The following is a 13,991-nucleotide window of genomic DNA, read 5'->3' on the forward strand; positions in this document are numbered from 1 at the left end:
ATTTTTCTCTAGGACAAATCTCTAGACACACATATAAACAGTAATCGAAAGATTAAAATGAACGGATGACAAAAAATTTTACCGTGAATCACATCTTTTCATGGAGTCGTTGGCAGGATTTATTTCTATTAGTGAAATTGTCTCACTCACTTTGTAATCTTTTTAATTAGGTTCATTGAATTTTTTATATTAGATTCATTGTATGACAGATTCATCAGGATGCACTCAAAGTAAATTCATTGTAATTAAATTGTATATTTGTACTTCTATATATTGTATATTTATGAATAAATGAAACACTGCCACTAAATTCAAATTCAAGTCTTAGATATAGAATTCAAATTCATGTAGAAAGCAGCTCCAAATGTGACATTTCTCCACTCTTATTCTTATTATACATGTAAGAAAAACCGAGTATATAATTTCAAGTTATGATTGTTGTGTGTGAAGTGTTGAACGACTTTTCCCGGTCCAAGTCATTGTGAAGAGAGAAGCTATTAGTTTATGAGTTTAAGGAGTACAGAAAAAATAAAATAAAAAATCAAGATCCTCATCAAATCTCCTAAGTTCGGATCCAGAAATCTAAAAATTTGGACTATTTAAAAGAGGAGAGAGATTTGAACTCTTAATTTAAATGAGTTGGATAAGTGAAATAAACAATGAAAGTTTTAATGAAAAACCTACAGTAGTGTTCACTTTAATCAAAAATTACATTTTTACACTAAAAAGTTAATTCTAGTACTATTTACTTTACCCTTTATTTTGTCCTTATCATTAAAACTCAAAATTTTCAAGACATTTTCATTAGTTTTTCTAATAAACAAATTAGGCCGTAAGATTTTAATTGAGTAATCTAAATTTATGAATCTGCCTATTTCGGACACAAAAATCAAGAGATGACGTAAATTCAGAAGAAGAAAAAACCTATAAAATGGAGAACCGACAAAATAAAATTTTTCATCACTTACATAAAAACACGTGATGTACCACCCGTATTTCCGTCACAATTAAAAATTTCTCCACCACTAAGAAGGAAAGTCAAGATTGTCTCTGTCAAACGGTCAAATTCGACGAGCAACACAATCTAATCAAATATATTAATTTCCCCAAAATTAAATAAAGTTAAAAAAAATAAAAAAGTTGATGTCCTTGGCAGTTGGCACTATATAAACACAAGCAAGAAAGCCCAAATCACAAAACAACCTCACAGCTCAAAAGTTTCAGACTTTCAAGATTCAAACACTCACTTCTTCTCTCTTGCTTAATCGAAGACGGATATCCGCATCGAGAAGAGCTTTCGAAGTGTAAAATACAGAGCGTTCTCTGCTTGATATATACTTTTTGATCCCTTATTAAGATAATCAGAAGCAAAAGAAGAGATGGAGGGTGCAAGGAGTGCTATGATCAACAGTGGGAGTTTCTCTCAGAGGTTCAATTCTGGCCGTCTGATTCCCAAGAGGGGTCAGGTGAAGGTGGCTATTGTTGGGGTTCTGCTTCACTCTCTCCTCCATTTTCTCTGCCAGCAGCCGCCGCGGCGTTTGTGAATCTAGCGATGCTCATCACTTCTCTTAGCTGATGAGATCATGTTGATCAATCAATCAGTCCAGTTTTTTTTGGTGAAAGATTTTTACATTTTCGATGAGTGAGTGAGAGGGAAGGGTAAAAAGTTACCTTTGTTTCTTGCAACAAAAGGCTGTAAAAAATTTGTAGTTTGAAAGTTTATAACTATTGGAATATGTTTGTTAACTCTTAGTTATGTGTCTTCTTTCAATCTGTCTGTTAGGGTGCGAGCATCGAACTCAAAATTAAATGACAAAAGATTGGTGAGAAGGTCAAAATCATTTTACCATTTACGCTACACATTACTTCGCGACAAATGATTAAGAGATTGAGTTTAAATTAAACCAAATATTTCACCCAATTCAACAAATTGAGAGATCAAGATCTTAAACCTTTAACATATGTAGCCTTTATATTCGGAGGAAGGCGAAACGAGGAGTGTTAAAATTACTAGCCTGTAACACATGGCAATGGTGTGTGAGGTGACTTGTAGCATCAACCTATTCTTGAGTTATCTCTGCCAAAGACAAGAGTAGTAGCCCAGTTCACTGCAACATAGAACCTGTTCCTCCAGCTGACAACACGCGTCAGATAAGCGGAGCGCCAAATAAACCAGCTGAGAAATCCGGCAAGGGATATGCCCTTTGCATCCTGCAAAATTTTACCCAACAGGTTAAAGGAAAATGCTTGGCGGAAAAGCACACTGAAAGTGCTAGGCATAAAAAGCACATTGCCCTTACCTTAGACTGGCGGAGATCAACCAAAGCCTTATAGCCTCCAACTGTCGCCATGCTTCCAAGGTGCTTGTAAACAAATTGCTCCCCGAGAGGGATGTCTCTCGCGCTGAAGGCCTTCCCGGCATCCTGCTTTCCAATCCTGTTAAACAACTCCACCAGAAACTTTCCCTCACGTTCTGCCACCTATTCAAAACAAAGTGAACTGGGTTAGTTCTAAGATGGCTTCACAGTTGCTCATTTGCTCTCTCTACGTCAATCTATCAGTAAGCCCGAAAATGTGAAATTGGTTGAAATATGCTAACAATGTGATAGCTATTTCAATTGGAATGCCTTATAAATTTTGATGTTAAACTCTTCTTATCTGTATATTTAGCCTTTGGCATTAGCAATTTTAACAAAATCGTCACCCAAATATTGGATGCCATGGGGAATATGCATGAAGTATGACAGGCTTGACAGCAATGTCTAGTTTGTAGAGTGAAAACATAATTCTAACCTGAGCCAAAGCCGGAAGCACTGGCCTCCCCGTATGCTCAAGAAAACCAGCGCAATCTCCTAGTGCAAACACATCTTCCACTGAAGGAACCCGCATCCAGCCATCAACACCAATCCTATATCACTCAACACAGTTGATTTTAGATACTTGATCAATTGAATCCAAGGAAGAAACCGACCTTGCAAAAGAGAGAAAGTAAAGAGATGCTGGTGGTTATACCTTCCACCCGGGGACTTTGGAAGATTAAGTTTTTTCACAAACTCTGAGGGACCAACACCGGTAGACCAGACCAAAAGGCCATATGGAACATCAGTTCCATCGTTGAGAACTATCTTCTTCGGATGCACTTCTTTCACAACGCCTCGCATAAGGCAAACGCCAGCCTGGTGCAAAAGTTCACATTTCAAATCAATCCCAAGAACCAACATAAAGTAGCCTCCAGCATGTTAGAAAAACAAATCAACTTACCTTGGTCAAGTGATTTGTTGCATATTGCCTTAAGCCAACATCAAACGATGACAAAATCTCATTCGCCTGTTAACAAAATTACCGAGAAAACAATAATTTGTTTCATTATTTGTCCACAAGAAGCCAGTGCAGAGGGCATAAATATAGGAGAGAATAACTGATTGTACCTCAATGAGTGTGACTTTGATGTAATCCTTAACGTGAGTATACCGTTCTTGGACATCTTTCTTGATGAAATCACTCAACTCGCCACTGAACTCCACCCCCGTAGGGCCACCTCCAATAACAACACAATGCAGAATGCGTTTCCTTTCTTCCTCTGATATACCTGCAAAGTAAAATGTATAAGATGTTAGAGGGAAGAACACCGATTCTTACCAATTGTCTTTCACTCATCCTTCAGAGAGCGAAACCAAGTCTTCAAACAACTGTATACTCTGAGATACATATAACACTCACCTGGATTTTCAGAGAGCATGAGGTTCAAGAGAAGCTTCTTCCTAATCTCTTGGGCATGATTCACTTCACGGAGGAAAAATGCATGTTCCTTCACACCCTTGATACCAAATGTCAGAGGCTCAGCTCCTGCAGCTATGACGAGCTTGTCATATGCAACTTTGAACCTATAAGGTTCATGAGATAAACCGCTATCGCTAACTGTCTCGCAGTAAACCTATACGAAATAAGAACATTAACTTTTCTGTAGCTATGACTTCAAAAATCTAAATTAGTCAGTGTCCAATATGTTATGAATCTTAAGATCACTGAACAATGTAAGCAAACGTTTCCCAAATTTGAAAATAATCAAGTTGATAACTATAGTTCCGTTACCTCATGTTTGCCTGTGTCAAGGCCAACGCAGGAAGCCAGGTAAAAGTATGAATTGGGACTCGTCGCCATTGCAGATTGTATATGGCTAACAGGTTCAGCAACTGAACGAAATTCCAAGGTACCAACGCAAGTTGAAGCAAGTAAAGGAGTAAAGACCATGTGATTTCTCGGCGATATGCAAACAACATCATAAACCTTGGTGTCTAGTCCCTTGAGGAATCGACAAGCGGCCCAGCCAGTACCAAGGACCACCACTCTTGGCTTTTCACCCGGTCTGGTTGCTTCTAGTCCAGGATACTTGGGCTCATTACACTCCGAATCAGACTCCTCAACAATCGTTCTGCAGAAGGGAACTGATAATTTGGAGTTATGCTTATTCCCCTGCTCCAGAATCTATTGTGATTCACCTTCGAAATGCTGGAGAGGTACGAAAGACTGTTGTTTCTAGTCTCACTTTCGAGTGAAGGTACGGAACAATAATTGCGTGTGGATGCTCGCTCACACAACATATCCTTCTCAGATGTGCGAGTGGATGCTCCTGTTGACGACCTCCTGAATCCATTTCGAGCAGTCCTGGCAATCCTTTCTAATGCCATGTTCAGATGAAGCACTACACTCCGAAACAAGATTAACAAGTACCCTTTGAACCTTCTGAAGAGAAGCAAATCGGTGCTGTTCAACCTGTTGAAATTGAACCAAGGGAAGTGAGCTACAAAAACCGCTACTACTATCGGATCAACATTTGAGGGCAGAAATATATACAGGGAGATGAACTGGTCACTCCTAACAGATGGAGAGGTGAAGACAACAGGCAGGACAATTAGAGCAACACTCCAATCAAAGAATTAGCATATGACAACGATTTGTATCGAAAATACCACTTGGTTAGAAAACAAAAACCAGGGCCATCAGCTGATGGCAGGAACAAAGAGAAAGGCTCTTGTAAATTTAGGAGTTGAAGATCATAAAAAAACAGTAGTTTGATTCTTATGCATTACTTATAGAAATTAACATTCAGCATCAAATCAAGATCACACATGCACAAACGCCCCCTCGCTTGATGTCCTATGTTCGACTCCCTCTCTCTCAATATCGCTTGTATCAAAAAATGAAAAACCACCCGGATGAGTCCATACATCCAGATCCATGAAATTTCAAAAATTCAGAAATTTAGCTAAAAAATGGACGGCATCGAGAAACAAAGCCACACAAACAGAACAACTCTGCTTTATACACAACGATCAACACCAAAGGCATGAAAAATTCGATCTGAAAGCGAAAAAGACTAAAACTTTCATCCCCAAAAATCAAACACTAATCTAACAGCAACCCACCAGCAGTCATAATATGCAAATCACATCCAAAAACTAAGAAACCAAAAATCCAAAACAGTAAAAACATAATCTTCGTGAAGCAGAAGTTAAAGAATATTTACAGAGATATTGGAGCGATGAAATCATGAAAGTTGCTTGCTTTGGAATATCCAAGATTCTTGGAGCATCTTCGTAGGGCAAAAAATCAAAAGGGTCGTCGTGTCTGTTTATATAAAGGTGATGGGGGATCACAAAATCTAAGAGCTGATTCGGGAATTAAAAAGTTGGGAAATGAAGAGGGAGTTTGAAGGGACCGACTTGCGACGCAAGGAAGGTTGTTGGGATTCGATATGTAAATATATTAAATATTAGGCAGTAAAAGAATGGAAAAAGTCCGTAGTTGGCATGTTTTCTCGTTCTCTGTGGGAAAATCGAAATGGGGAAACTGGAAAGAAAATTTGCAGAGAGAGAGAGAGAGAGAGTGGTGGCAAATACGACGATGCTTCGTTGGGGGTGTAATGGAGACTTCAGTGGGTCCCACTCCCACGAACCATTTCCCCAGCTGCTAGCTGGCCGTGTGTGTGTAAAACCCTAAAACCCTGGCTGTTTAGTGAGAGAGGTGGAAGAGACAAAGTCAAGGTTTGATCTAGGTAGGCGGCATTGAATACAATAGTCTTCTCCCACGATATCGGGGCGTACTTTTGAACTTTCCTGTTCTTAATTTCTGTGGGTCGAAAATGGCCCTTCCCCTAAAGGCTCACTATACTGGTACCCAATAGCCATACTCAAATCGGCCCTATGACTAGGAGGCCCAAATCCAAGTCTTTTGAGTGTTGGTGTGTTGCGGAAAGAGGCATCCTCTAGTACACGTCAAAATGCATATTTAAGTTACACATCTGAATAAGAACTTGAGTTCCTTAGTTATAAATCATTGCAACTCTTATTTTCTAGACAAAAATCGACCTAGTTATAAACTTCTAAATAAAACCCAAATTTGAAAATGACTGTTAACTAGAAAAATAATTGACCTATTATTACAAGATATTTACAACTTGTACCACAATATTCAAAATAAATCAATAAATGTAATTACTCACCTTAATTACAATGAACAAATAGTTATTACACATATTATTACCCCCTAACATATATATATACACACACACACACACACACATTCAAATGTATATAGTACTACCATAAGCTCAATATATATATATATATATATATATATATATATATATATGCACAGTACTACATATATGTTCAAACATATTATACTAATTAATCTACCTATATGTAAATTTATGATGAGCAACTAACATATATTTTGCAGGTAAATTATGTTCAATCAAATAACATTCTTTTATTTAGTGGGTAATATATTTTCATGTATTATTACATATATTTGGCACATTTTATTATTATAAGATATATGTACAAATAATAGGTAGATTAATTTTGAATCAAATAAAATTGCTTTATTTTGTAAGTAAATTAATTTTGAATCAAATAACATTCTTCATTATGTAGGTATTTTATTTTGTATGTATCATATATTGGGCACATTTTATTATTATATGTACAAATAATAGGTAAATTAGTATTGAATAAAAAAAGTATTATTTTTTATGTAGGTACATTATTTTGCATGTATTTTTGCATCTATTGGGTTTGCTTTATTATGTAGGTAAATTATTTTGCATGTACTTTACATTTATTGGTTAAAATTTGAATAGTAGGTGCACTAAATCAAATAAAATTTTTTTGTAGGTAAATTATTTTGCATGAATTTTTACGATATCAGGCATGTTTTTTTTGTTATATATATATATGTGTGTGTGTGTGTGTGTGTGTGTGTGTGTGTGTGTGTGTGTGTGTTTGTGTGTTTGTGTGTTTGTGTGTGTGTGAAATAATTTACCTACACTTATATATAAAATATAATTTGATTGGCTAAACTAAGCATGTATTATTACATATATAAGGCATGTTTTATTATTATTATTATATATTAGGCAATAAATTTTTTTATTTTTATTTTTGTAAAATCATTAAATCTTACTTACAATTTGTATAGAATTAATTGTGTACATCAAACGTTCAAATAGGGGTATTTTAAGCATAATTTTTTTTTAAATGTGTAAAGTCAAATTATAATTAATGAAATGCTAATGTGGAATATAGTCAATGTGTTTTATTGGAGTAAAAAACTTATGTCGAGTTTTATGTGGAGAAAATTAAGTTTTAGAGGCTAAAGTCATATTTTCAATAAGAACTTTTAGATAATTTAACCTAATATGATCTAACAGCTCTTGTTCAAACTAGATAAAGATAGATGGACAGATTCGGTAAAAGCATTACGAACTTGTATTTATTTGGTATAGTTGATTGACAACACGACCCTAATTTTAATTGATTTGTTGTAAATATGATATTTACATAGTGTTTTATGATATAAATGGTTCTGATCATATAAACGAAGTTTTGTGAATCAACAACGAAATAAATTAAGGAGAAACTCCTCCTCAATCTTAAGGAGCCAAGCTCCTCTCATAATATATATATATATATATATATATTAAGCTCCTCTCATCCAAGAAAATACTAGTGTAAAGTAGATCGTAGTCGAAATGGAATTCCATCAACCATAATGTGAAAAATGTGATTCCTAATTTTTCTCAAGATCTTTTGTGTACCTAGCAAATAATTACACCATCTTCAACCTTCGATTTGGACATATGGAAGTCGTCATCTTTTTTCATTTAATGACTTTAGCACATATATACATTAGCAATTTAGCAATGAAGTGGAATAACAAGATTTCAAATACGCAAGTACTAATTAGAATGTCATGTCTTTTACTAGGGTTCAATCTTCATGCTTGAGTTTGATCAGCAACTCCTGGTTAGTTGATTAGATTAGGTGGGTGAGTGTGATGCTTCGTCAGCAACTTCTGTCTCTTGACCGGAAGAGAAGACCCGATTGAGAATGGCCGCCAAGCGAACCCCGCCTTGAGCAATTCTCTTCTCCACCACAGGTAGCCGAGGAAGGAAGTAATCCTCTAAAAATTTCAATCACATCATTGATTAGTTAACAATGGAAATTTGGGAGTCTGTATGTGTAATGTATGTACACTGGTAAAAATGTGCTTGTGTGTATATACCTGTAAGAGTATCACCCACCCCAACGTCCTTGTAACCCCATTTGCAAGCTATGTTTATACTCTCCGTAGCATACCTAAGTACATACGTAACAACGTATATTTCAACACTAATATCGACCACCAAAATATCAAAGCTATGTATGTCTGTACATACATGTGTGTGCTTGTGCACACTTGTGTGTACGCATGAGACCATGAACGTTGATCAAAGCTTACTTGTTTATACATGAACGTTGATCATCGCAATGTTTCCATGATGTAACATCATCAGACCAGATCCCTGTTAACATAGTTAATAATTCAATCAGATAATTCCATGTATCGATCGATCCCTTGCAAGTTAATAATTACTAAACATTGGTGCTTACATCTGTGATGTTCCCCTGTATGTCTTGTAGGAGAAGTTCCATGTCTTTGTCATAGTAGTCCTTCATAGCTTGTTGTATAATCTCCCTATCCCATACCTGCACAAACAAGAAATTTCGATTTTTAATAAAGAATGGATGTTCGTTCCATAGCCGGACTACTATTTGGTTGTTCCGCGAGCTACAACTTCAAGGGCTTACATGGTGAAGATTGGATTTGTGCTTGTACCAACGCAAGTCTATCGTGTTTCCTCCCTCATCTGTCGTGAACCCGACATGCATTGGCTGCCAAAGGATGCACGAAGATGATCAGAAACTAAAAAACTTGGCATGAAATTCATAGAAATTATATCCCAAGAGAGCTAAAAAATAACATTCATATTTGCTGGAATTGCCCACAGGTATGTATATTACCTGATGGATATCTCCCATAAAGTGTGACAAGAAAAGCAAGGCCTCAGTCATATTATCTGCAAAGATATTCAAACACCAAACAAACTTTGATATTATTGTCCGTGCAATACAAGAAATTAGACATTGACGAACCCTAAAGCAATATCATCAATCTATATGTAAGAAAATCAGGGTTCCTTACATCGACGGTCAGATGTTCCTTCTGTGTAGTGTAAAAGCTGAGAGGTGAAGTTTTGGACGGCACCAGCAACACACATGTTCTTCACGCCATGTTGATCATGACAATCCCCTATTTTTTTCAAAACCAAACTTTACCTTAATGTTGCTTTATTGCTAATCAAGCAGTACTAAATACTAATTAGGCAGGGGGAAGCTTTACTTGAGTAGTCAAAGGTGCAAGCATTATCCGGTGTATCGATGAAGTGAAGCGGGCTAGTCCATCTGTATCTGTACCAATGCCTGACCTGATCCGGCCATACGCAAAGAGCTGATAAATCACCATCGACGTTGTGAGGTAGTAAATTTCGAACTGCTTCTGAGGCCTCGGGCTTTAGAAGTGCCTGCAGTTTATCATCACTAATTCATCAGGATATTTGAAGGATTTGAGCTTCTTTGAAAACACAAAATCTAGAACTGGTCAGCCTTGCTTTTTGTTTCCTTTTCTTGAGGGCATGCAAATTGTGCAATCTGGATGATCAATTAATCTAACAAAGATTAAAAAGAAATTCTAATCAAGTGGTTCGAAATCTTGATAGATTAAAGATATGACATAAAAAAGATGTTCAGAAATGTAAATTACGAGGAGGGATAGCTGTTATGTTCTTATTGGACAACATGGACTCTAGGGCAACTCATTTAACGAAAATTATCTCATGCAGACTCTAATGGTGCACATCAAGTGTGGGCTTGTGTGGTCGATGCCATTAAGGTCCACATAAGAGGCTACCTCGCTCATTTACCTGCGCAATCCGGCACGTCATAATATGACCCTCTTTGCTCCATCCTTGAGCTCTTGGAACTAAACTGCAAACAACAGCCAACAAAACAAACCAATGGAAGGAAAATCTCCCAAAGTATCTGTACTTCTTCTCCATCTTAATTCTCTCTGTTGACACTAGTGTACATATATACAGATTATTTGTAGGCCCAGCAGAAGGGATCTTATGTTAACTTACAAGTCATCAAAGGTATTCAATGAGTACAAGTTTCGGCTTCCAACTAATTTAAGTACACCAAAAGTCATTCTTTAGCCCAAGCAAGGTGGGGATGAGGTGGATCACAACATATTAGGGATTTACTGAGAAATAGGTTAAATTGCACTAATAGTCATTGCAATTTACTCAGATTTTCGCTTTCATTTGTGTTGATTTTTTTGCTGTATTTCGTCATTGTAGTTTCATTATGTTTTCGCTACAATCCAATCCGTCAACTAAGTTGATTTCTCCATCCATTTTTGTTGCACATCTTCTTGTTTGAAAACCCCATTTTAGAAGAACGGATTGACCTAACGGTCCCAACCGAATGAAACTACAAGAAGGTGAAAATCCAGATAAACTACAGGGATTATAAGTGCTATATATTTAGAGTAAAGCTAGTGAGACTAAATTTTTGTAGAGAAAATTTTGAAAACTAAAGGACATTGAAGTTGATAATTGGTTTATTACTTGAGCGTTAAATGTACTCATTCCTATTTGTGACATATCATTTAATTTGTAAATTTTATCTCTGAATTTAATCTTCCTACCATTATTCATATATTTAGCCTATGACTTGACGAGTTTGGTACACGTGGGAGGTCTCTTTCCTATGGGGAGCTTCCACTTCCACCTGTAAGCAATAATGGTGGGCCCCACTTTATGTCTTCCTCTGAAGGGAAGAGGATCCTCTCCGATTCACTTTGTTGGATCATAAGAATTCTTGTATTTTAACCGTTCATTGTACATTATGCGATCGGTTTTTATCAGGTATTATTTGTATTTAATTTTAAATAATAAAAAAATAATTTATGACTTCAAGATACACGATGAATTACTAAAATGTAAGATTTCTAAAATTTTTACAATTTGGATCCGGATGAAATCTAAATCTTCTTTGAAGGTCTTTCTTTGTCCCTTTATCTTCATGCATCAGCAAATTTTTTCTTTTTTTTTTTTTTTTTTGGGGTTGGGGAAGAGCAATTTTATTGCTTGAGAAGAGAAAACACGGCTGACGGGTAGCAGCCACACGGACCCCACCTTGAGCTAGCCTATTCTCCACAACAGGTAACCGGGAGAGGCAGTAATCATCTAATAATCACATGATAACAACAAAATTAGATGAGAAAATGATCCATTTCCATAAGATGCGGAGAAAAAGTGGATGTAATTATGTAGGCATAGGTTTGTCATTGCTGCAGTAGTCAGCTAGAAGTCTATTATTTTACGTTTTGCAAAAATAGTCTTTTATACAACTGAGATGATACGGTGACAGACAATATTCTAAGTCAATCATGCATTATCATGTGTGTGAGAATTAAAAAAGGATAAAGCATGATAGGCATGAAATTGGGGCTTCGATGTGTAGGTTTTATTCCATTTTCTCTCCTATGATTGCACATGTGTTTATCTACTTTCCTCTTTCCAGAATAGTAAAAGAAAACTTCTATAGGTCCTGTTGTGAATAAAAGCAATTCTTCAGCAGAAAAGGGAACATATATATGCTGGTCAATGTGCTTCCGGGTGTGGCATTCCTGTAAGCATATTTGCATGCCAAACTAATGCTTTCAGAAGCATATACCTATTATGTCCAGCAGAATCACGGCAGTCTCCTATCCAACAAGGGCATAATAACATTATCCTTTACTTTCAGATTGAACTTAAACTGTGCAATCGCTGATCAGTGATCACACATGCACCATATACTCCACCACCCGCAAGCTACTAAACCAATATATGTTCCATACGCGACAATCCCATGAGCATATAATTAGAGAAACATTCATAACATGTAAGCCATACGACATTAACATTCATATAACTACTCCAGTATTTGTAGTTACACTTAAATCCGGTGTGTCAACATAGTGTAAAGGACTACTCCATCGCCAACGGTAGCTGTGTCGAATCTCGTCATCAGGCCTGGAGAAAACTTCCGCAAGATCACCTTCAGTAGATGCCCGTAGCGATTGTTTCACTGCAGCTAGAGCATCTTCATTCTTCACTCAGAAATCCAGGGATAAAACAAAGGCAGGAAGCTGCATGAAGATGTTGAGCATCGTCCAAATTAACAATGTACAGGACTGCACTACACTTATTGATAGATAGGACCACGACCACCCATGGGGGTGTGACCTTGTTGATTAGGCCAGAAAGGACACCAACGTTGTCCTCCAGGTAGTCCTTGAAGAAACCGAGCAGAATCATTGAGGGTGGTTTGAAGCAAAGAAGGCCACTGCAAAATTTGCAAGATTGCAGAGGTCAGTTTACTGCGCAGTAAATTTTTTGCTATTATTTGATTATATTTTTGTTCAACAAAAATTTGTAAATTTAGGAGCTGATTTTTTGCTGTAATTGATAAAGATTCAGTTACTTTTGTTTCGTACTTTGATGTTTCAAGAATCTAGATTGTGAAATAGAAAAGATGCCAGCTTTGGTAATTTGGTATGGAAGTTTAAAGTTTGAATCCAGACTGAAAATTTTACACACAATATTATGCGAGGACAAATTCTACAAGTGTCAATTAATAAGCAAGTAACAAAAACTAGCTAGTTTGGAATGGCAACGTTACATGCATATACATAATAATCGATACCACACGACATGCATATATATATACATACGTGTGCGTGTGTGTGTGTGTGTGTGTGTGTGTGTGTGTGTGTGTAGTGTTTGCTTGTAATCAGGAAATACGAATCCCAGGAGAAAATGAATCTGAGTACAAAACTGAATGTAAATAAATCATTGTGAAAATTTGGAAACTAAAGAAAATCTTTCTGTTCGGTTGTAAATCGCCGAACGTCTGATAGGTGTTGGTGGGTACAGCTATCAAAATCGTGGGGATGGTTCCGTGGGTTCTTGCCGAACAATTCGCGAATGCATCCCAACACTGCATACGCAGCTGCCGGCTTGTGGTACAAAAGTCTAGAGAAACAAAGCGGTAATTGTAAGGGAGGTGGAGAACAATGTGTGGCCTGCAATTGTTGCTAGCAAACTGTGATCTACAAGTCTTTTCCATTATCTTAGGCATTGTTCTCAAAATCTCCGCCTAACGTCGCCTAGGGGTTTGAAAATTAAGAAAGGACGCCTAGATCTACTGAGGCACCTACCTAGGCATCCGCCTAGCCCGTCAAGACCCGTCTAGGCACTCGCTCAGGTTGCGACTCATTTAGATAGAAAATAGATAGCTTTCATTTGCATTTTTTTTTTCAATAGATTGTAAGAGACTTGTTGAATACTTAAATGAACACACATTATATGCTTGTCTCCCATGTTTTCATTATGTTCCAATAGCTCATAATATATATGTCATTCTATTTTGTAGTTTATGATGAAATTATATATATTTTCAATATAAATAGACCGCCTAAACGCTAGGCCCCAGCCCTTCGCCTGACTAGTGCCTAGCGTCTTTTAGAACCTTGATCTTAGGCATCAGAAGCTCACCGGC

The 13,991-nt window shown here is 36.8% G+C and overlaps 1 protein-coding gene and 1 pseudogene across 1 annotated transcript; both read right to left on the reverse strand.

Annotated features, from left to right (window-relative positions):
- Window positions 1-1,877: 1,877 nt before the first annotated feature.
- Window positions 1,878-6,048, reverse strand: LOC103966280 (annotated as a pseudogene).
- Window positions 6,049-8,058: 2,010 nt separating this feature from the next.
- LOC125480408 (endonuclease 1-like) lies at window positions 8,059-10,445 on the reverse strand. Its single transcript, XM_048591250.1, has 9 exons — window positions 10,307-10,445; window positions 9,727-9,907; window positions 9,529-9,636; window positions 9,348-9,403; window positions 9,135-9,218; window positions 8,937-9,032; window positions 8,785-8,849; window positions 8,569-8,642; window positions 8,059-8,466 (listed from the first exon to the last, which is right to left on the reverse strand). The coding sequence occupies exons 1-9, from the start codon at window positions 10,439-10,441 to the stop codon at window positions 8,324-8,326; spliced, it is 942 nt and encodes a 313-aa protein (XP_048447207.1). The 5' UTR covers window positions 10,442-10,445; the 3' UTR covers window positions 8,059-8,323.
- Between the last annotated feature and the right edge of the window lie 3,546 nt (window positions 10,446-13,991).

Source organism: the organism of the source record quoted next, unplaced genomic scaffold (genome assembly GCF_019419815.1).
Source record: "Pyrus x bretschneideri cultivar Hongxiangsu unplaced genomic scaffold, Pyrus_bretschneideri_v1 Contig33, whole genome shotgun sequence".
NCBI lineage: Eukaryota > Viridiplantae > Streptophyta > Magnoliopsida > Rosales > Rosaceae > Pyrus > Pyrus x bretschneideri.

Coding starts and splice junctions, on each gene's coding strand:
- LOC125480408 (XM_048591250.1), bottom strand. CDS start 10,441: ATGGAGAAGAAGTACAGATACTTTGGGAGATTTTCCTTCCATTGGTTT. Junction 9,908..10,306: donor TGACGTGCCGGATTGCGCAG/GTAAATGAGCGA, acceptor GATAAACTGCAG/GCACTTCTAAAGCCCGAGGC. Junction 9,637..9,726: donor TTGCACCTTTGACTACTCAA/GTAAAGCTTCCC, acceptor TGAAAAAAATAG/GGGATTGTCATGATCAACAT.